This window comes from Astatotilapia calliptera, chromosome 2 (genome assembly GCF_900246225.1).
Source record: "Astatotilapia calliptera chromosome 2, fAstCal1.2, whole genome shotgun sequence".
NCBI lineage: Eukaryota > Metazoa > Chordata > Actinopteri > Cichliformes > Cichlidae > Astatotilapia > Astatotilapia calliptera.
Window position 1 is genome coordinate 1,906,079 of NC_039303.1, and position 24,485 is coordinate 1,930,563.

The window sequence follows — 24,485 nt, forward strand, 5'->3', positions numbered from 1 at the left end:
ATATAAAGACCAATTGCTTCAGGGACATTTGAACTGAAGTGTATCCTTCTGTCTTAGGAGAGTTCACTGGCTACTTGCTTGGTGATAGGGGGTATCCATGTTTACCCTATTTGCTTACCCCTTACCCTGACCCTGAACCGGGCCCACAGCAGCGATATAATCTGGCTAATTGCAGGACAAGAGCCAGAATTGAAATGACTATCGGAATGCTTAAGGCCCGGTTCCAGTGCCTGCAAAGACTCAGGGTCACCCCAGAAAGGGCACGTGACATTATTGTGGCATGTGTGATTCTTCACAACATTGCCACAATTAGAGGGGAACACTGTCCTTCTGAACCAAACATCAGCAGTGATCCAAACCATGAACATCCTGACCCTCCCACGGACATACAAGATGGAAGCGCAGTCAGAGACACCATATGTCACAATCATTTCTTTTGACCCATCACCTCAACATGTTGAAAGAAGAATAAACTGATTTTTTGTTCAACTGGCTTTATTGGTCGCCTGTGTTTCCTGTACACAAAGTATTAAAAGATGTAAACCTCATAAAGTGTCTCTGTTGCTTCCTCCTCTGTAACAGCTGTCAATGTTTCTTCATTATTTTCCTGTAGTAAAGAAATAAACAACATTGCTGTTCTACTGTAAACTCATATAATCTGTGGAGTATTACTCACAACTGCATGTTGGTCTGGCTCAACAGGAGGCTGCACCAGATGCAGTACACCATCACCATCAACTGATAGAATATGAGGTTTATACAGGTCACTTATAACTTACAAGGGACCAAATGGCAATTAACAAACATACCAAGCACCTTACACTTCATTGTCATTATGCTCTCAAAGACAACCAAGACTGAGGGAAGGCAAAATCAGTAGGAAAATAACTTCACTACAAAATAATCCATTATGGTAAAGAGTTTATCAAATGAATGAGCAGCACTGCAAAGGTGACTGTGAAGAAAGGATGTATGCACATCATGTATTATTTTGAATTTACCCCTTATGTAGGCACTTGTGTCTTGCGGGGTTATTGACTCAGAGGATGTCCCCGCAGAGATGCCTTCGGCCACAGGGCGCCCACTGTTTTGGCTGAGGGCCAACTGCTCAGCCTCTGTGAGTGGTGGTGGTGGAGGACCCCCACCTGTTTTTCGGGCCTCCGCTTTTTTTCTGTTGGCTATAACGGGCCACATTTGAGCATACAGAGTAAGCAAATATGTACTTGTAATGTGCTCAGATAATTTTAATAAGTGCTTACAGAAGGAAAATTAATGTAGCCTCTAACTGCAATTGATTTACATGGGACAAACAGACCAAGCACTATGGCTCATAATACAATTACACCTTACCTGTTTGGACTATATTTTTATATTTCATTTTTACTTGCTGCCAGGAACGTTTGGGGCCTGTTGGGTTGCACCTGCGCTCACATCACATCACAAAATAAAATGTATAAAATAACAAATAAAATAACATATGATAAAATAACGTGTTAAATGGGTGGAGATCCCTAGATCAATGTTTAAATTAACACTCACGCATTGACTCTGTCGGCTATGTTTTGCCATGCATGCTCCCTTTCCTTTGCAGCTGCGGCTGTGTTGCTTTTTTTCTGCATGATGTGCATGCTGTCGGCATATGCTGCCATCAGAATTTCCGCCTCGAGCGCTGTGAAATACGTCGACCGCGCCTTCTTTCCCTCCGTCTCCATGGTGACTCGCTTAATCTGTGCTCCGCTTATCAGGGCTTTATGTATCCTCGTCCGCGCGCTTCACTTGGGGTTAAAGCAACTCCGCGTTGACTGAACTAATTGTTATCAGCCTTTCTGAAACCGAATATTCCGAGTTGGACAGTTCGGGGTTACTCAACCGTGAGTGTCGTTTTTCACTCTGAGTTTTCCAAACCGGCTTCCTGAAACAGGGCCCAGGACTTCATTTCATGCTTTGACCTTACATTTACCATTACAGTAAATTTCACAAATAAGAGCAAGAAGTGAAGGTTTCAGCAGAAGGACGGACAAACTGCAAGTGTTTCAAGAAGTCAGTACGTTGAGAGAATTTTAAAGAGACAATTCAGTCCCTACGATCAGCAGCCTGAGCTGACCTGATGTACAAGAACTCTTCCATCTTTCCTACTTCACATATTTATACATATAAATGTTTGTGAGTTAAAAAAAAACACCCAAAAACAAGATCCTAAATAGATAAAAAAAACAACACCCACGTCTGAACAGATAAACTGTTTAACAGATCGAGTTACATTATTTAAAACTATACCAACTCAAACTGAAAAGAACAAAAACATCTCTGTGAAGTCGAGCAGTTGTGAAAAGCAGCATATAAACTTTGAACCACAGCATCTGAACGCTTCAGAAACAGAACGAAGCAGGTTTCAGAAACAAAAACCATTCAACTCCGTTATTCTACGATCTGGAAGAGTTTGGATTGAAATGAGTGCGTCTGCTAATATCTTTGTCACTTGTTGCATCATTGTCACATTAAATTATTGTCAATCAAATCTGTGTTCCAACCTAAAGTTGGTTATATTGTGCGTTCAAACACTCACACGTTGTGCCGTCCCAGACTACAGGTCATGACTGACTCAGGCCTTTGTCTTCAGCAGTTTTTACCACAGTCGTGTTCAAATATGGATCTCAAAGCACTGAAAGCGAGTCAACAGAACATTTAAACATATCTTGAGAAGCTAACATTTCACAGCACTCGTATATGAGTGACACTCTGAGATGGGCTGTATTATAAATGAGTCATTTTAATGTAATGTTGCATTTTTGCCAATAATACTCCAAATTTGTTCACTACCTAAAATCTCTTAATGCAGGCCTCCCGTCCTCTGTAACTGTTACCCCCTTTTCTCTTGTAGCTATGGCTAAGTGACTTTAGATGAAAGTGACGGCTGGAACGTTTTAGGAAAATGACACCAAAGGGCCGTTTTATTGATAAACAAAGACTCTGCATCAGTTTTTCAAAGGGTCAGAATTACAAAAGTAGTGCTTGTACCTAATAAAAGACAAAGAAGGAAGCATGGACAGTGACACGGACAGTGTGAGGTCCAGCAGGCAGCTATCTGGCCTGGAGCGAGTGCCCCGTGCTGCAGAGCATCGACGCTGGTCTATGTCACAAAAAGCCCACAGCAGCAGCAGGAAGTGCAGGCTCGACGGAGGCGGGAGACACAGTCCTGTGTTTACACTGACTGAAAGCAGGATAGGAGTCACATTCACTGGAAACATGGAAGACTCCATCTTGCTTGTCAAAGCAGGAAGAGATGCGATTAGCGGAGCCAGAAATGGGATGAAATATGCAGGTATACCTGCCATGTCTCCACAGCTGCCAGAGCTCTGGTTTATGTCACCCACTGGCTCTCCTGTAACTGTATAACTGGAAACACAGTAAATATGGATATTTCTCTAAGAACTATTGATTTCATAAATGTATTTGAGTGGTAACTTGATCAGAACGAACTCGACGAGCAGCCAGTCGTTATAGATGCCAGCAGCTCTCAGAAGACTGACCAACACAGCTGGAAACGTAATGTTTCACTAATGAACTGGAGACTAAAACAGCTGTGAGAGTATAAGCGCGACAGCTCTGCAGAACTACACTTCAAACCAAAGCGGCTCATTTTTAGGTGGATATCATCAGGACGGTGCGGGGATGATTAGGACAGCTGGTTCAAAATAAGTGAAAATAAAAGTCGAGGATGCACCGATTCCCAAGTCAGCTGAAAGACACGTTGGCGTCTCCCCAGATGACCTGGAGGAGGTGGAGAGGGAGGTCCTGGTCTCCTGTTTAGACGACTGCTCCTGCAGCCCAACACTGGATAAGAAGCAGACAGTGGAAAGGTGGATGAACAATGAAACAAACTTGCTGGGTGGTTAAATTAGTAAGTTAGTTCAAAGTTCACACAAAGCCGAGCTGAACAGTCTGTAAAGCAGAGGACGAGCAGAAGACGAGTCACTGAAGCACATCGGCACAGGGAGACGTCGGGGAGGGGCTGCATTTCACAGCAGAAAGACCACAAACACCAAGGACGTGTGGAGCAGAGTCGGGCTAGGAAAACAGAAGCGGCCCGACCGTACGAGGCCAGACGACCTTAATCCTTTAACAAAGTCCACGTTCAGCATCCACGAAGCCAAAGCATTACGAATGAACGACTGTAGCTGCTGGGCCTGAGAACATCAGCTGTTGTGTAACTCTCAGCTTATATCAGCACAACTTTAGATGTGCCACAGAAGGATGCTAGGAGACGGGCCCTCTGATTGGTTCTGACAACACAGAGTTAGCTCCGAGTGTGCAATGTGAATACGTCAGGTCAACATTAAGAGCTACATATCTATATTCTCACTCAATCACACGATGCGACTGTAGCTCCGACAGAGGAGCTTCAAAAGGTGCAGAGGTGACTGACGGTCAACCATCAAGTTGTTTTACATATCCTTCAGCAACAAACAGGTCTCTGCTTATTCTGCTTTCTGATGAAACAAACTCGACAAACAGCGACACGGGAACGCTTCCCAACTGCAGTGCGACAGAAAACTGCAGTCGTGCAGACAATGCTGCCAGCGAAGGCAGGAGGACTCGAGCCTTTATTTGGAACAAAATCAACAACGTCACATGTTTGACCCTTTTTTATTTACTCTTGGAATTAATGAGTTACCATACGTTCAGAGTCGTGTATGATAAAAGAGAAAACCAGCACAGATCTCGAGCTTATCAAATCCCCCAAATAAAGATTGAAGGCATGTTCTTGTATTTTTTCAAAGAATTGAAAAGAGCCGGCCTTCGGTGTGAGCCAAATGAAACATCATCATCACCCTCTCCCCACAGTGTCCACGTTTCACTGTCCAGCTCATTAGCGCCCCCTTGTGAGCAGCCTTAGACTCTGCTGTTCCTCCGTAATGCTACTGAAGAGTCATTAAATATTATGTGCATGTCAGTGCTGACCTGCAGCTTTCAACAGGAAACCAACTTTCTCATTTTTTAATAAAACCAAGTGTTTTCAGTCAGAAGCCCGAGCGTCGAGGCTGACATCCTTCTGGTTCTCGGTCTTTGGTTTCTAGATGTAGTCGTCATCCACGGGTTCGCCTGGAGTATCACAGTGATGAAGGAAGAGGACCACTACTCTCTGAAACACTCCTCTTTTGCTCTGCCGCCGCTCCGAGATCTCTTCCCCAATGGTCTCCATGCAGATGTCAGCCGACAGCTGTCCTTTGCGCCGTGGGGCGTAGATAGTGGCTAACACAGGAGAGAAAACCGTTTGAGTACAGAGAGCAGCCGCACGGAGAAACTGCTGACAGACTGACGCACTCACTGCTTTCATCGTCTTCAAAGTCGTAGCGGGAATAGCCGTTAGGATCCGCTGCTCTCAGGGTCCTGAGCCAAGGGAAGTCTGTTATCATGCTGTAGGGCGCTCCATCCACCAATCCTGAGCAGTGACATCACAAAGAGTTGATGGTGAGAACATGCACTACCAGTCAAACGTCTGAGAACAGTTATACAGTTATTTGTTGCAGTCGTTCAAGTCCAGTGAACAGCTTGAAATGGTACAAAGGTAAGTGTTGAGCTGCCAGCGGTTTAAAACAAAGGAAAGGTCACCAAAACTGTAAAATAATGTACATTTCACAATTATACAAAAAAGGCCTTTTTCAGGGACAACACGGGTAAACATTTTAAATCTGTTCTGCAGCAACGGAGGCTGATCAGCCTTGAAAGCTGCTGCTGTTACTTCCTACATGCACCGAGTTGGTCAGGGCTTCATCCTACAGCAGGATAAAGACCCCACACAGTCCAAGCTGTGGCAGAACCACCTCAGGAACAAAGAACAAGATGAGCTTGGAAACATGGAGGTCCGGCACAGTCTCCAGACCTAAACCCATCGAGCTGGTTTGAACTGGACAGAAGAGCGAAAGCAAAGCAGCTACAAGGTCCACATTCATGGGAACATCTGCTCCAGATGTGGGAGAAGATTTGATTCGTGTTGTAGAAAGAAGCCACGGCTGTGTTCAGCTGTTATATCACAGGGGGCGACTTTGATGAGTCAGAATATATTTGGTCTATAAACTGATTTTGATAGTTTTTTCACTCTAACTTCTTATTTGTCCTATGCTTTCATTTCAAAATGCAATGAGACATTAAACTGTATGATTTTCAATAAAAACTGGAAAAACTTTTTTTGTAAAACGTTTGAGCGGTAGTGTGTGTTTGATGAGGAGCTTAAGAACTAGCCTGTCAGTAACTCCTTCAGTGCGCTAGTTCACCAGTGTAGTAAATAAGTCACTGCTATTCAAACAAGGAAGAGAAGTTTCTACATCCAGGGTGGATTTTATCAGTGTGGCTGCAAAGGTAGAGCAAGCAGTCAGCTGACCCAGGAATGATCAGCTGGGTGAGGCAGTGAAAACCATCTGTAGATGGCCAGTAACAAGCAATACACTACAGACTCGCCATCACTTTTCTCACATTTACATCCACACAGAAACAAGATCAGAGATGATAAAACAGTGACGTTTAGAGCGGTGCACCTTTCCTCCCACCTGAGCCCGGCTCAGTGTGAAACTACACCAAACAGATCCTTCCTTCCATAACGTCACTGACCAAAAACAAACCTCGACTCCCAGAGGAGGCAGAATATAAGCAAGCACTTATGAAAACAAATTCAACAAGCGATGTGACGTAAACACGTTACCCTCCAGTGTGTAGATGTCTCGGCCCCAGGGGTATCTGGGAAACTTTTTCACATCCTCTTCTGTCCTGGTGGCTTCTGGGAAGAACTCGTACTTTATTAGCTCTCTGTTAGAGACAAACACACATATATGAAAAACTGAAATTTGGCTTCATAAAGAGCAGTGACTCTATAGACAGTACATAACTCCCTTACTAATGACCACTGTTCCATTTTTGTTTCGTTTTGCTCTTTCTTGTTTGAAACTTGCTCATTAACGTCTGTGCTGAGAATAACCAGTCACGCTTGTTTTAAGCGCGTGGACACAGTATAGGCCACAGCCATCTGTGGTGGGGATGTGGTCTGCAGCTCCACTGCAGAGTGGTGGTGCAGTAGGGTTCGGGGGCAGTGCCAGGAGGCTGGCAGCACAGGTGGGAATGATTTGGTGATAATTTCCTGCTATTTCAGGAGCCAGCTGGACCCGGAGGAGCGAGCTGCAGCAGGAACGAGTCCTGCACAGAGCAAACTTGGAAAAAAGCTTAAAATAAAACAGAGCAACAGTGTGCATGTGTTGGGCCTGCAACCAGTACAGCCAGTAGAGGTAGTGGCCACGATGCTGGTGGATCTAACCACCATGCAGACAGTGGTGGATTCAGGCCGAGTGCAAACCTGACATAGTGGCCGGGTCACCCTTGGAGCAGCCACAGCTGGTCGGGGCTCTACGTCAACCGTGCTGGCTGTGGAGAAGCTGCCACGACTGCCAGCCTCTAACTCGCTCGCCACGCTCGCCACCATCGCCCCGCACCTTCCACCAACTAAAGGCGATGTCCTAACTCGCAGGGAGCCTCGCAAATGCTGAAGCGGAAGTGCTGGAGGTGTGGGCGGCCGGGACACCAGCGCCAGGAGTGCCTGCTGATGGAGGTGGGACAGGTGGGGCACCAGCCCTCCAACACCTTCCACCGGTCCAGGAGGGACGTACTGGTAAGGTGCCAAGAGGGTATATGGGGATGGAATAGGGCTGCACGCAGACCCTGGTTCAGCCAGGGCCATTGGTGGAGGCAGAGCAGGTGGAGGTTAGGTGCGTGCATGGGGACATACACAAATATCCCATAGTGCCACTACAAATAAATACAAGGGCAAAACGCAGTAAAGGCTGCAGCATCTCTGAACGGCGTCGACGGATTGGGATTGAGAGATGCGCTTTAAAAACCTTTAGTGGAAGCTTGTGGGCGGGGCTTGTAGTGTCTGAGCTGTACTCAGTGGTGACACGAGGTCGTGCGACGCCAGCTTTGGGGAGGAGGAGATGGCAGGGCCTTCTCGTGAGGCCCCGCCGCCTCCAGCGATTGGCCACTGTTCTAAAACCTCTGGAGCAGGTAGGGCTCACAGCCAACCTGAAGAAGTGTGCCGTTGGACAGATGGAGGTGCAGTATTTGGGGTACCACTCTGAAGACGTCCTCAGGCGGAGAAAACAACAGCTTGTATCCCAAGACCAAAAGAGAGGTGAGGCGGTTCTTGGGGACAGTTATCACTGCAGATTCAATCGATCGATCAATCATGCCAAACTTGTGCATGGAGCAGTGCCAGGTAGCATCTGTGCAGGTAAAGAAGGGGGGACCCCTGCTTCACACACCTAACGTCTGACTCCCCTTCATTCATGCAGATGGACACCTCGAACAGAGGGCTGAGGGACACTTTGTCCCAGCAGGTAAGAGGGCTCGACCGCCCTGTCGTCTGCACCGTTATTACCTCCTGGGATGCCCTCGGTTCAGACCATGTCCCACTGCAGCCCCATGAAGGAGTCCAACATCCAGATCACCCGGATCATCGTCCAGCTGCTGGCTGCTAGTACCTGCTTCATCTACATCTGTACAAGAACCCTTCAGTTTTCTGAAGTTTGGTAAATAAAAGCAGCAACACAACCCTGTTCATGTAACACGTGTGACTATAACAGATCAGTGGCCCTATAAGCAAATGTGTTACTGAAGTCCACAGCAGCTGTTATGCTGACGAAACACTACCATCAAAGGCCCCACACCCACGCACGGACACATGTACGCACGCACACACGCACCCACCCACGCACGCACAGACGCATCCACATCCACGCTCAGACGCACCCACGCACAGACGCACCCACATCCACGCACAGACGCGTCCACATCCACCCACGCACACACAGACACGTCCACGCACACACAGACACGTCCACGCACACACAGACACGTCCACGCACACACACAGCAGCCCACTGCTGTCTTGTGTAATGTTGCATGTGACACTACTCACTGGCTGATGTTAGCTATGGTGTCCATCCAACTGCGAATGCGAACTTTGTTGCGTATATTTGGCGGGTTGCTGAATTCGTGCACTATAGCGATGTGGTAAGGATACGGCCCCTGGAACAGCTGGCGCTCCAATGCTACCGAGTCAATCTGACAACATGAGACAGACAGAATTACACTGAGTGTTTCACATAGAAGTGTCTGGAAAATGAGACGAACATTTGTTTATCTTCATCTTGTTTAACGTTATCGTGATTTTAGCAGAGAGAACATGTCTGAGTCTGAGAGCTTCTCTTTTATGTAGCCAGATGTTCCAGCTGTTTTCAGCAAGCACAGTTATATCTGCTGTCAACAGCTTTGCAGGCACAACCAAAGGTCTGAAGAGCCGGGGTGTCAAACACAGCCCACGGGCCACAATCGCCCAGCAGAATAAAGTGATCCCCATTTTTATTTTGATCCTTTTCCCATTGTGGGGGACAAAACGTTTCAAACACCTCACCTGTGTTCTCCCTGGTAATAGTAGCAATAAGTAGATAACACATGTTGCCCAATGTGTACCTTTCTCTTATTTTTCATACATTTCTCGCTTTCTTGTAGTCTATAAAATAAACTCCATACAGTCTGTGAATGGCAGAGATGTGTGCAGCACAGAGCCATGGCTCAGGCTCTGCATGAAGTTATAGTGCTCAACTTGTTTGATCTGCTCATCACAAACAAGCAGAACATTCGACTGCATCTGTATAAGTTTATAGTTTTTCCCACAGGTAAAAACCTCCATCATTGCCATTCATACAACACAAAGTAATTAACAAGTTTGTTTTTCACTTTCCACTGTAGCACAGTCCTGCTTTTTTACGACTACAGTAAAAACCTTTATTTTTTACAGTTTCTGTCTTTGCTGAAGCTTTTTGTAAGATCGAAGTGGCTGTATGTGGCTCGCCATGTGAAGTGAGTCTGACACCCCGGCCACAGGAAAAGTGCTTTTTGTTGCAGTATTGCGACATTACAACATTTTATACACCAGCAGTTAAGATTTCTAATGACCAAAGGCCACCAACCTGATGCATAGGACGCATGTAGATTATGCGATTCCTCTCAGGGGGCATTCTCAGGATCTGATCCAGGACCTGTTCCATGTCTAGCTTCTTACACTGAGCGTAGTCAAATCTGTTTACTATGGGGGCACTTTCTACTCTCAGGTGCTTTAACACGCGGCATCTGGTAGCTGTAGAGTGTAAACACACAAAGACGCTGATTACTCGAGACCTTCCAACTCAGCATAACCAAAGATGTCGCGGGCACTTTGGAGCGTTTGAAACACGACAATTTGATTTTTAAAAAGTACAAAAGTTAGTAATGACTTCTTGTATTTGCACAATCTGCCAAAAATTAAAAACATTCATCTCAGATTGAAGCTAAAAAACTAGTTAGTGTTGACTTGTTGTTCCTAGAGTATTTAAAAGTAGAATGGGAGGCAGAGCCTTCAGTTTTCAGGCCCCTCTTCTGTGGAACCAGCTTCCAGTTTGGATTCAGGAGACAGACACTATCTCTACTTTCAAGATTAGGCTTCAAACTTTCCTTTTTGCTAAAGCATATAGTTAGGGCTGGACCAGGTGACCCTGAATCCTCCACAGGAGGTCTGGGCTCCTGGGTGCTTCACAGAGCGCCTGTACACCTCTCTGCATTTAATCATGAGTTATTATTAACCTCTGTCTCTCTTCCACAGCATGTCTTTATCCTGTCTTCCTTCTCTCACCCCAACCAATCACAGCAGATGGCCCCACCCCTCCCTGAGCCTGGTTCTGCTGGAGGTTTCTTCCTGTTAAAAGGGAGTTTTTCCTTCCCACTGTTTGGCCTAAACATGATCTCTTAACAAACAAGAGTGAAGACTAATTGTTTTGAACATGCAGTGACCAGCACTGACAATTTTGTGACTCATTTACAGACAAATTCGTTTCTCAAACGCAGAATATAAGAACCTCGGGAGATGCAAGAACATTTTACAGCTCATGTGCAGCACGAACACTCAGAAAAGTAGCAGCAGTCACATCTACTGCAGTTACATCTACTGCAGTTACATCTACTGCAGTTACATCTACTGCAGTTACATCTACTGCAGTTACATCTACTGCAGTTACATCTACTGCAGTTACATCTACTGCAGTTACATCTACTGCAGTTCATTTTAAATGTTAAAAAGTAACTAAAGACTAGAAGCACTCTGATAGCACACACCTTATGTTTTTAGTTTTTGGCAGAACAAAACATTAATGTAAGTTAATTATCAAATATGAGTACCGTGAATGAACATCATTTTGGGGCAGTCTTTAAGGACCAGGTCAGTGATTCCACAGTTGGTCAGAGTGATTCCCACCAGGTTCTTGCTCTTCAGAGACAAAATCTATACAAGCAAAACCATCTCAGTACATCTTTGATAAAAACACACTGCAGAACCATTTGACCAAACTTTAACCAGAAAGGAACCAAGGACAAAAACATCTGTGTGCTTTTCTTTGGATCACAGAGTAAAGTGCCAGTCCCTGTGTTTGTGTCCGAGCGCACACGTACCTGCACATGGTCGTCCTCAGTCACCGGGTCCGAAGTGCTGGTTGATTTGTCAGCCATTCGTTTCCTCCTCACTGCCATTCGAGGCCTGGCTCTGGAAAGATCTACACAAAATAACAGAGTCCAAGGTTAAACACACCTGCCTGCAAAGAGGCTGAAAAGACACTGCTGTGAGATGGTGAATCAGGTCAGATGGAAAACCCCACAAACGTGGGAGAGTGGACTTGTACAACATGAAAAGGCTGGATGGTCACACACTCCTGCAATAAAGAGGCTGTATCACAAGGAGGCCGATCAATTTGTTTCCTCTGCACGGAGCGTGTCTGACGGTGCAGCAGCCGTGGAAACAACAATGTAATCTGCACATTTTCACTTTTTCCTCCAAGTAGATTTCCACTTTTTTCCTCAAAACAGCGTTCAGACTTTTTTCTTAAAATGCTCAATACAATTTTTATTGCTAATGTGGCTGTAACACTGCTTTGTACCTCAGCCGCCAGCAGACAAACCCGTGGCACCAATTTAAAAGAAGAAAACTTCCTCTGACTGTGAGATCAACGTCACTGAGAACTTATACAGAACATTTACTACATTTGGTAAATCTGTTTCCCAGCAGAGCTGCTCTGCAACAAAGAGGAAGCCTCGATGTCCCAGCTGTACACAGGAACCTGAACACAGCTTCCATTTGTGCAGCTGAAGCGGCAAAGTAAAACTTGTTTTAAAACCCCACGTGGACACGCGTGAGTCCATTTATTCAGGTTTGAATGTAGAGGTTTGTCAAAAACTGTCTGCTCAAAGTTCGTGTGCGTGCGGATGTAATTCCTTAAAAGCCAAATCACTGTAGAAACTTGTGGATCGTATCGTACGCACTCGAATCACTTTTGAGGCAAATTTCTCAGCTTAGCTTCTGAATGATCTTGTTAATAATTTCACATCCTCGTTAGGTTGGACTGTGGATCCTGCAGCTCCTGCAGCTCCTGTGACAATCAGAACAACCCCAGGTTTCTCTTCAGCTCTGTAACCAGGCTGACAGTCAGAGCTCTGTCGGGCCAACCATCCCTCTAACCTTAACTAGTAACGACTTCATGAATAACATTTGAACCATTAGAGAAAAATGACCAATAATCATCCCACAGATGTAATATTATCTACAGCTGCTCTTAGCACCACTGATGTTAAGTCAGACTCTTTTTCTCCAGTCGATCTTTCTGAGTTAACTTCAATAATTACTTCCTCCAAACCATCAACGTGTCTTTTAGACCCCATTCCTACAAAACTGCTCAAAGTCCTGCCATTAATTATTTCTTCAGTCTCTAATAATCAGCTTCGTAGCACAACATTCATCCAAGCACCAGCTAACACTCACACACAGACTCTGATGGTCGGAGAGAAACTTGGCTCAGTATCTGGCCCAAGGACACAGACTGGGATCGAACCACCGACCTTCTGATCAGTGGATGACCTGCTCCACCTCCCGACCTACTGCAACCAAAACTAAAAGATTCTCCTTCTGATCTTCATATTCGTTGCACATCTACCTCTCACATGCTGCCTGATGTCTGGATCAGCGTGGCCATGTTAACATGTGTGACAGATTTTGTTCTGAGTGAACAAAAGTAAATAGCAACCGAATCACAAACAACTTCACAGAGGTTTTAAACACAGCGATGTACTGAGCCTGATGTATACTAACATCTGCACGGAGCCATGAATAGAAGAAAGAAAAGCTTTAAGTTTCACTCCTGAGAAGCTGGATTCCTGTTGTTCCAGTCTTACCTGTCTCTGAGACCAACGGCACAGAGGACGTGCGGGTGCACGATCGGGTTAAAGGTCGCCTTGGAACAAAGTTCTCCTGCTGTGATCCTGAGCTCGCAGCAGAGGAAGGCTGCCTCTTCCCCTGAGCAGTCTGAGGTCCTGGTCTCCTGGGATCATTTTTTACAGCACCACCTCTGGGCTCCACTCTGTCCACACTGGCAGGACCAGAACTCAGAGGGACAGAGGGTCGCTCTGCGCCCTCTCTGCCACTCGCAGCTCTGTCAGGGGCTGTTCCATGGGTGGCATCCATCACCACGCTCCTACATCCACCCGCATGGCCCGATGTGGCTCCTGCAGGTCCAACTCTGACCAATGAGCCGGTCATTGTCCTTACTCCAGTCCTTGATGCTGGAGTATCCTCTGATGTCCCGCTAGCTCCTGGTCTTGCCGCGGCCTCCACAGCCTCAGTAGTAGTTCCTTTACCGCTGCTCCTCCTGCTGCTCTCAGTAGCAGCCTTCATGTCGGCCTTAATCTGTTCACTGGTCACCTGGCAGCTCTTCTCACAGCTGTTCTCTGCAGCGTGAGTCTTTGGCTGATCAGCGACTGCCATGGATATAGCCACACTGTTGCCCCTCCTCAGCGGAGTCTTTCCTTTACCTGGAGACGAAACACACCCTTTACAAACCTCGACACCAGCAGCCAGTTTTTAAGCCGTCATAATTACAATCAAATTAAGAATATCGGACTGATACATGAAGAAAGACGCTTGAATCAAAACACATCCTGAATGTCTGTCCACCATCTCACGATCCAATCATCAAGCACTTGCTGGTGCCTTCTGGCTGTGAGCCGTATCGTGCATCACCTTTTGTACATGAGGCCGGCTGCTCCAAACATGAAGGTGGCATTAACCTGGAAACAAGGCCTTCCTCTTCCTCGCTGTCCGAGTCCGAGATGACCTGTGAAGGTTTGGGCACGTTGGCACAAGCTGATCTGCACTGCTGGACTAAACCACTGGGACCTGGAATTAAAATCAAATATTAATGTGCAAAGTGTATGCAAGACATGTCATTTATACCTTCATTTTTCCAAACACTGCTTGCTTTGTTCAGTGAAAGACCAACGTCGGACCTGCTTGTTCCTCATCAGGTGGCTGTGATGCTGGAGCCTGGTGACTGGGCCCCGGAGCCATGTCGCCTTCTTCAGCCTCTGCTTCCTTCAGCTCGATCTGAGGCTCAACGTCCATGTTCTCCTTCCCAGAAAGTTAACACTCATATCAGAACCCAACCCTGACTATCAGCCCTACAATCTATCATATTTGACACGTGCGTTTCTGAGACCTCCGTCTCATCAACATGATCAATACTTGTCATTATTTCCAAACTCTTTTTGTCTAAAGTGAACATTGTTGTTAACAACAATTCGCCAAAAACACCCAACCATACAAAATATATATCACAGAACTACATCATAGAACTACATCACAGAACTACATCATAGAACTATATCATAGAAATACATCACAGAACTACATCACAGAACTACATCATAGAACTACATCACAGAACTATATCACAGAACTACATCACAGAACTACATCATAGAACTACATCATAGAACTACATCATAGAACTACATCACAGAACTATATCATAGAACTACATCACAGAACTACATCATAGAACTATATCATAGAACTATATTATAGAAATATATCATAGAACTATATCATAGAACTATATCATAGAACTACATCACAGAACTATATCACAGAACTACATCACAGAACTACATCACAGAACTACATCACAGAACTACATCACAGAACTATATCATAGAACTACATCATAGAACTACATCACAGAACTATATCATAGAACTACATCACAGAACTACATCATAGAACTACATCATAGAACTATATCATAGAACTATATCATAGAACTATATCATAGAACTATATCATAGAACTATATCATACTCAACATGATGTAGCAAAAACATTCTATGGGCTTTGTTATCAGGGTTAATAAACATCTGTTATCTCTGGCTATTTGTGATGGGTTGGGTCTCACAGGGTGAAATACAGAACATTTTTACCTCGTCTTCATCCTCTTCATCTTCTTCCTCCACTCCATTTACTTCTGCTGGTGCTGTAAAAACAAGCGCTAGTTCTGTAACTCAACATTACGTCCATCATCTTCTACGACAGCGTACGAAGTAAAATACTTTATATAACTGAAGAAGTGAAGGTTAAAGGTCGCACTATGCCAGAACCACAGGTTGAAAAACATTTCCACGCCGTGTGTGACGCGCTGCGCCCTGTCAACCTACAGCTGCGTTGGAACAAAAAGAGTGAGGGATGAAAACATGCATGACTGTCCCCCCAAGCTCCAACTAAGCGACTGCAGACTGAGACTTTCACCCACAACGGATCAGCGACGGAAACAAGACAGCATCTGTTTAAACAGCCAGACTGGTTCAGCATTTTTTAGGTCATGGTGAGTATTGGTGTAACTTTACTAATCATGTTTACACATGATACACATGACTCTGTAAACACAGGAAAGGCATGTATGAATAACTCACAGCACTCCCTCACTGAGAATTTCAACCACTTCTCTAGTCTGACTTAAATTAATGCAACAAAGAATGATTCAGTCCGAGGCACTATCCCAGCACGGTAGGTTTAATCGTTCTCACATTATATCGATAAGTACAAAGCACACAGTCAAACTGTCACAGGATTCATATCAGGGCTTGCATTTGCTGATATGGTTATTGTACTCGGCCCTGAAAAGCTTAGAAATATGGTCTCTAAGCAGGTTCTTACTCTGGATGGCATTACCTTGGCCTCCAGTAACGCTGTGAGGAACCTTGGAGTCATTTTTGACCAGGACATGTCCTTCAATGCACATATTTTATTCTATTTTTTAAAAAGTATGGTTTCTTGCGCAATGTCTCCAACATCAGAAATATCCTGTCTCAGAGGACACTGAAAAACTAGTTCATGCTTTTATTAGCTGCTCCACAATGCTGCAGCCAGAGTCCTGACAGGGACTAGAAAGAGAGAGCAGATTTCTCCTGTATTGGCTTCCTGTTAAATCCAGAATTCAAAATCCTGCTCCTCACATACAAGGTCTTAAATAATCAGGCCCCATCTTATCTTAATGACCTTGTAGTACCATATCACCCTATTAGAGCACTTCGCTCTCGCTCTGCAGGCCTACTTGTTGTTCCTAGAGTATTTAAAAGTAGAATGGGAGGCAGAGCCTTCAGTTTTCAGGCCCCTCTTCTGTGGAACCAGCTTCCAGTTTGGATTCAGGAGACAGACACTATCTCTACTTTCAAGATTAGGCTTCAAACTTTCCTTTTTGCTAAAGCATATAGTTAGGGCTGGACTAGATGGCTGCCCTTCCCTGATCCCAGTTCTGCTAAAGGTTTCTTCCTGTTAAAAGGGAGTTTATCCTTCCCGCTGTTGCCAAGTGCTTGCTCACAGGGGGTTGTTCCTCAGTCAGTCCTGGCTGTAGCTCACGAGGTATCGCTACAGCCATGAAACTATTAATTGTAAAGTTCGATCCCCGTTTGCTCCAGTCTGCATGCTAAACATCCTTGAGCAGGATACCAGCCTCAAGTTCCTCTGTGACTCATCCATCAACGTGTATAAACGTTAGCTAGAAAGCACTTAAGCACAGAAAACAAAGCTGGTATGAATGTGTGAAAAAGTCATGTTGTAGTGCATTAAGCGCTCAGGCAGAGAAGAAAAGCTGTGTATCAGCACTCCTGTCTTCTCAACACACACACTTTCCTCATTTTAACATTTCGTCTTTATCCTTAAAAAACCAAATCTGCTGCACATCCTTCTCTTCTTTCTTAGTGTCCACCCTCACACACCACGAACTACACACCCTTTTCCTAGTGCTCATGTCTACTGTGGTCTTCTTAACCATCACACTTTTTCTTTGCAAATCTCTTCTTTTAAATACTTTCTTGTACTCTCTCATTCCATCATCCAGCACCAAGTCTCCTCGTCCTCCTTCCTCTGCTCAGAGGAAACACCAAACACCTCCCTGACAGTTTCCTTTACCACTTCATGGCCCATGACACCACTGTGTACTCTCCAGTCTCGTTCAGGTTCCTCCATCTGCATAAGATATAATCTACCTATGCGCGTCTAGTCTTATGTTACTCAGTGTTCCTCCTCTTCTGAAGTATGTGTTCATAGCCATCTCCATCCAGCACATGTGTCCTTTAGCACTGCTCCAACCATGACTCCGTCCACTCTGGGAACACTCCACCGCTTCATCCAACTTACTCCAGAACTCCTCCTCATTTTCTAACCGACATCCAACTTGTGGGCCATCAGCATTATTAAAAACATATGACGTTTATTTTAATACAATTGTTGGTATTTAATTATTAAAGCCAGTGAGACTTGCCATCGTGTTGCTGCTGCTGCCGCCGCCGTTGGTTGTTTATGTTGTTGATGGGTGGGGGAGGCATGTTTGGCTCATTGTGGTGATGGTGGTCTTCATTGTCATTGTTTGAGTTCTGGTTGCTGACGAGTGCTGAGGACACACCGATCCCAGTTCCTGCACTCAGACCCACCCTGGCACAGCCCTAACACACAGGTGCGCACACACAAACACACAAACGATTACAAATTGTTGCTGTGAGGTGATAACGACTAAATCCCTGTGTGCACAGGACTAACACGTACAAATGAGTCCAGCTACTCGGGTTCATTAAGAGCACGGCAGTCACACTGATGCACTGCATGAATGCACCAGTGCAGGATCCTCTGTAAAGAGCCTGACACACTTGCCATGCAGTTCTTTTGAAATCTGCTCCCTTTGAAGACGACGCGTCTCTGGGATGATTCGTTTCGAGAAAGCGACCATAACAAACGTACCTTGGGTGGTTCTCGAAACATTTGGTCCAGACAGATGAACTCCAGACTGGGCAGCAACTCTACAAACTGGGAAAAAGACTCCAGCTTGATGGCGTGACAGCGAACCAGAGTGAGATCAACCAGACGGCTCCATCTGGACTGATCTGCAGACAGAAACGGGGACAGCATGGTCCAAATGCATGACAACACTATACTTTTCCAATGATGTGAGAGGGAAAAACACTGCAGCATAATAAAGGCTGCATTTGTCTCTGCTGCTTTGTTATTATTCACCAAAACCAAAAATGTACCAGTAATCCAGTGGTGAGGGTTGTGGAGGTGAGGACAGTTGTAGATTAGCAGGTATTTAATATTGGTGAACACCTCATTCACCACCTTGATCCCAATATCAGTGATGATTCCTGGGTTCTCGATAACATCCGCCAGCCCATATTTCACCAGCTCCGAATGGCTCATTTTACCTGAGTTTAAATAAAAGCAGGAAAAGCCTCGTTTCCATCATCAGTGTACTGAACATGGGGCTTTATTACAGAGTTACTATTCATTCTCCTCTTGGTTTAAGGCTTCGTCAGCTGCTTATCGCCTTTTCATCAAAGCAAAAGATATTTGAGAGGAAGCACTAACACTGCAGCAGAAACTCATCCACATAACCCAGATGAAGAGTCTCAAACTGGGGAAACTCCAGCTCAGCCATCTTGAGAGCTGAGAAGACTCCATCTTTCGTCAGTGAAGGCTGGATACGCAGCTCGTGAAGCCTGATACAAAACACAGAAGGAAGTGAGAATTTCAGCAACGCCTGCATCTTCATGCAAACATCAAATAATCCAATCGTGTCAAATGTGTCACAAACCTGTTAATGTCACTGCCCTGGTGCACATATTATTCTGAGTTATTTCTGGCGTCTTACTCTACTGTTTATGTTTTAACCACATCTGAACACTGAAGCTATGAAATATGCAGCAGAATGTCCTGATTCTGTAATCCCTCTCACACAGCACTGTTCGTAAGCAGGTACCTGCGAGCAGCAGTTATGATGAGGTAGCCCAAGTCCACCTCCAGGGCATTCTTACAGGCTCCAAACGCAATGGTGTGGAGGTTCCGAAATCCTCCTGGATACGCCGTCAACATCAAAACAAACAGCAAAATATTACTACAGTACAGAAGTGAAGTAGTGTTTGAAGTGCTGAAGACAAACGTAGGGACACGTCATGTAAATCCACAGACTCTTGAACAGCTCGGACACAAACGAGTGAAAACACCTGAAAGACTCTTTGCTATAAAACACAGACGAAAACAAGCTGCGTCAGGGTCGCGGTCACTTTACTGTTCAAGCAGCACGAAAACAAACAAGAAAACAAAGATTTCTGAAAATGTTTTGTTTTAAATTTCAAATATTGTATAACAAGACATCTTTTTCCTCCCTGTTAACTGGAGCCTTTCATTGAACGACCCAATGAACACACTGGTGCTCTCTGCCTGTGCAGACATGTGGCAGCAGCTCTGTCACTGTGTGGTGTTTAACTAAATAAAACTGCAGACATAAGTGTGCGCACTAGTGTGTCACTGAGCGAACACAACCTCAGCATGTTGGGACTCTCTGCTCGTATTGTCACCATATTCAATCGAACGACAAAAGTCACCTCGGGGTCCAAACTGCGTTACATTCTTCACGCCACAGTAGGGGTGACGTGGGCCGCAAGTTTAACCCTTCAAAGCCGAGCGTATCGTATGTGATCCATGTGTTTTTGAGACTTCTGCATCGTCAGTGTAGCTTTTTTATTTTACCCTCAAAAAAACATTTTTAATGACGCCACTGCAAAAATATCGCTTATGGAGCAAATGTGATACAAATACTCATATATGCAGATTAAAATGTGACATATTTCTATATATATTTTGTCTAAAGGTTCAACAAACACTCCATCATCAAAAAATAAAGATTTCTGGTAGTAATTTCATGGTTCTGGTTTTAAAGGGTTAACGATTGTTTCCAGGTAATGTGATTCATTTCCATGTGACACTCATGAACATGTAAATTCTAACACGCAGGCATTAAAACAACAACAGCAAAGCCATGCATGAATCAATCCTACTGAACAACAGTGTGATTTAAAGATGCACTGAAAGTGCAGCAGTGTCTACAAACAGCTGCTCACCTGATCTCCAGCTGTCCTCCACCACGTGCTGAATCAGCCCTCCCAAGAAGGGAACTCGTACCAGCTCCAGCTGCTCGAGGTTCCGGGCTGAAGCCAAGCCGGTAATCAGGGGAACGTATTTGAGAGAGTTGGTCGGCCCTGCACAGTTGCGCATAACAAAGGTCCTTAGGCTCACACACAGAAAGTCCTTAAACGGCTGTGGTTTGGTAAGGCGGACCCACTTCAGGTAAAGGTGCCGTAGCATGGACACGCAGGGGATCTCGGGAACATTCACACCTGGGTTGGTAAACATAAAAGGACACAGATACTTTAGACCTTAAGATTATCCTTCTGTTCTTTTTAACAACCACACATCTACACAACAGCAGACACGACGCCGACTTACATCCAGAATTTTGGATAGTATCTCTGATGTATTTGGACCAAGTCTGTGTCATTATGTTGTACTCACCCACCAGATGGAGGGTCTGGATCTTGGCATTTATGGGGACGGTGAGTTTGTTCTCAGCGGGAATGGGAAACGCTCCGTTACGGTTGCGGAACTTTCCGAGAATGTGAACCTGGGGCATGTAGTTCCAAATGGCTTCCACCAGCTCCAGGTGGGAAGTCTCAACGCCCTGAAATGACATCAGCGAAGGTAACTGCAAACGTAACTCAACGATTACACCTTAAGGCTCTTTCAAATGGGACCCGGCGTGCGCTAGCTACAGCAAAGGGCCTTTACACATATCATCAGTCTGCCAGGTCAGAGAATGTAGCAACAAATAAAGAACATAAAACACGTGTTAATTATTTAATACACAGCAGATCAGTCACATACTGTTTACCCACCAGCAGATTTGGGCAGGCTTGCAGAGCCTCCAGGACTCCTGGAATACTGAACGCCTCAAAACCACGGATTCGTCTCCTTTCCAGGTATCGTGGGTGGAGACCATACAGCTGCTCCAGATCTGGCATCTTCTTCAATAGGAGCAAAAAGCTGCTATCTGTAAAGCCTAAAGATAAAGCACAACAAACATAAATAAATCCCTTTTTTTCAATGTTTCAAAAGCCCGGGGGTTGCAGCATAAACCGGTTACTATGGACGCATTTACACACATATAAACAGAAGGTGAAAAAAACCTAAGTCGTTAAAAGTACAGTGGAACCCTGACTTACAAATGCCCCATTTAACGAAAAATTCAAGTTATGCAGGGACTGAACGCCAATATTTCTGCCCGTGTTACGGGCCTGCGTAACAAAATCCGCCGGCTCTGATTGGCTGAGCCCACAATGCCTTCTGAATCATGTGACAGCCCTCTTGGCTTTCGTATTTGCGCTTTGCTGTTCCACTTGAACGACGTATTGTTGTTGCAGTTAGCAAGTAGCCTAAAGCCTGTCGTTCACTCCAAAGGAGCGATGGGTGCTTCGACTAACGAAAGACCCTCGGGAACGAATTCATTTCGTAAGTCGGCGTTCCACTGTATTAGAAATATGAGCAAAGATATTTTTGCTCATTTTAGTTTTAAAGTTGCAAGGCTTGAACATGCATCTCTATCCCGTTCTGTGTTTAAGGGTCTCCACATGTTATTGCACTGTCAGAGTATGACTTAGACACGTCCAGGACCTCCTGCTAACCAAAGCTCTTTGTGTTTTGGTGTTAAAACTTACTTGGAGGTGAAAAACACTCTGCATAAATATGACCTGAAACATCACCAGAAGTTACACAGCAAAACAGGAGTGAGTCTAAAAGGAAACATGGGCCGTTTGTAACATTCAGGACCATTATTTTATAGAGTTACTGTTATTAAGTAAATATCTTAAAATTTTAAGATATAAAAATAAAAGATTTTTGCAGGCCAGTAAAAACACCACTAAACTCTCAGCCTGACCTGGAGCTTAGGCTCGATACATTCATTATTAAAACTGACAACATCAGAATTCATATTTGGGAACGGCAATGCCAAAAAAAGGGTACCATAGCACGCTCTTTGTTGTATGTTGGTGAAAGGCAGACTGGTTGTACTGTACCTGAAGGCATATACTCCCACCAGTGACCAGCACACAGGTCCACCACCTTGACCACTCGCAGGTACAGAGTTACTGCTTCTCGAAGCTTTCTAGATAAACATTCCATACACATGATATCCTTCATGGGCAGGTACCTACAAACAAGACAACGATGTTTAAAATCTCAGAAGCTGTTCCTGTGATCACCATTAAAACTTTTACTGGGAAAAGCGAGCGGGAGTCCTTCATCAAAGCTTCCGCTCAACAAACTCCGACATGAAGAAAAGAAAAGCGAACTTTGCAGCTGTTCCAGCCACCGCGGTTTGTTTTACACAGCGAGAAATCTGCAGTAAGGCTCCAGAAGTAAGAGCTGTAATAACATATGCAGATGAGCTGCTGACTTAGTCTCAGACCGTGCTTGAATTATACAGCTTGACTTTGCCTAACGGAAGCCGTAGGTGTACCGTTCTGCCTATTTCCATCTACGCAACATTAACAGGTTACATTCTTCTCTTTCCACCCAGTCTACGTCCATTCTTGTCCACAGTCTTGTTCTCTTTGACATACAGTCACCATCATGGACCAAACGTTATCTTGTTTTCCAGTGGGTGTGTGGCAGTCAAAGGTACCAATACTGACTGGCATAATGAGCCAACACACTGGTCTCTACAACGCATAGTAAATACGACAAATGATAAGTGTAGCCTGAGCGCAGCATACCTGAATATATGACAGAGGACTTCATGGGACAGCTCATTGATGTAGTCTTTGGGCTCACTGAGTCTTTGCACAAGATCTTCCCCACTGCTGCCCACCAAAGCGTGGAATTTATTAGACTTCTTCCTTGGACCCATTACTGCTGTATCATATCCTCCCACGTGAAGTCTGGAGCTTCTATATCCCGAGCGGGGACCTCAGTTCTGGACACATTATGAGGGAAGATGGGTAAACTGGAGTAGGAGACTCATACCACACGACCTACTTTGAGGACACTTTAAGCTAATACCAATTATGTTCAAGACCTGCTGCGTGTTTGAAGTGAGGATGTAAAACCAATAATTACTGTGCACTCAGGGACGCTACGTCATCAACATGCACGAATATTCATGTTTGGTGGTAAACATAAGAAAAACAAATAGACCTTTTAATAAAAATAAAAGAACACATTATTTATTTTCTTCCATTTAAATGTGATGGCTACCACTCGGGTTATTTTACGACTGGCAGGTTCGTTAAATTATACTTTAAAGTTAAAAGAAGCCTTCGTTTAAGCTAGCTTAGTAGATAGCACAGCCGCTGCTAAGACCGTACTCCACACAATGGGTTCGCAGTCACAACCTGGCCCCTTTATCAAGGCCTGACACGGTGGTTCTAACCTACCAGTATGTTTCTACTAAAGTCTCCGTGAAGCTTCTTCTCAGCCATCCTGTCTCCACAGAAAATGTACTAAACACAGCCAGAGACGCATTAGCACAAGCCAATGTTAGCTTGTTCTTCTTCTTCTTCTGAGTTTCTCGGCAGGCCATACGCATTAAACATGTGTTGCTGCCCCCTTTAGGTCAGTGTTGTGCAGAAACAATAAACAATTGATGGTTTTCTCGAAAGTTTTCGTTATAATCACTGGTTATTATTGACATTGACATGAGGTCTGCCTCTATAACACAGCAGTCCATCAAAACATGCTTATCAGTTTGTCTTTAATGTGGTGGAGAAATTTATACAACAGCATGAAAACAAAACACTTCATTACACATAAAACTGTAGTACTGGAAAACTGTGCATAAACTACCAGAAGTAAAAATAAATGTTAAATGAATTAATATTTGTGGGGATAGGTTAATTGGATAATCCAAATTGCCACTAGGTGTGAATGTGCGAGTGAATGTGAGTGTGAATGGTTGTCTGTCCCTGTGTGTTGGCCCTGCGACAGACTGGCGACCTGTCCAGGGTGTACCCCGCCTCTCGCTCTATGACAGCTGGGATAGGCTCCAGCGCCCTCCGCGACCCTGAAAAGGATAAGCGGAAGCGAATGGATGGATGGATGAATTAATATTGTAAAAGAAAAACGTAAGCCTGAACTGATGCTCTCTGTTGTTTATTTCAGCAGCTTTGCTCATTGCAATGTTCAATAAAAACTATTAGTAACTGAAAAA

General features: G+C 44.8%; 1 protein-coding gene across 2 annotated transcripts; it reads right to left on the minus strand.

Moving 5' to 3' along the window:
* Positions 1–4,631: 4,631 nt before the first annotated feature.
* On the minus strand, positions 4,632–23,872 carry fbxo38 (F-box protein 38). Of its 2 annotated transcripts, none has more exons than XM_026181512.1 (22): positions 23,713–23,872; positions 23,053–23,252; positions 22,354–22,487; positions 21,175–21,338; positions 20,795–20,960; positions 20,344–20,619; positions 19,203–19,296; positions 18,812–18,942; positions 18,478–18,648; positions 18,188–18,330; positions 17,715–17,895; positions 15,376–15,428; positions 14,407–14,524; positions 14,141–14,296; positions 13,297–13,932; positions 11,527–11,627; positions 11,257–11,359; positions 10,017–10,183; positions 8,963–9,108; positions 6,701–6,804; positions 5,330–5,443; positions 4,632–5,253 (listed from the first exon to the last, which is right to left on the minus strand). In XM_026181512.1, the coding sequence occupies exons 2-22, from the start codon at positions 23,184–23,186 to the stop codon at positions 5,075–5,077; spliced, it is 3,471 nt and encodes a 1,156-aa protein (XP_026037297.1). In that variant the 5' UTR covers positions 23,187–23,252; positions 23,713–23,872; the 3' UTR covers positions 4,632–5,074. The 2 variants fall into 2 exon arrangements, with proteins under 2 accessions (XP_026037297.1, XP_026037288.1); XM_026181503.1 differs by having other exon boundaries at positions 14,407–14,527.
* Between the last annotated feature and the right edge of the window lie 613 nt (positions 23,873–24,485).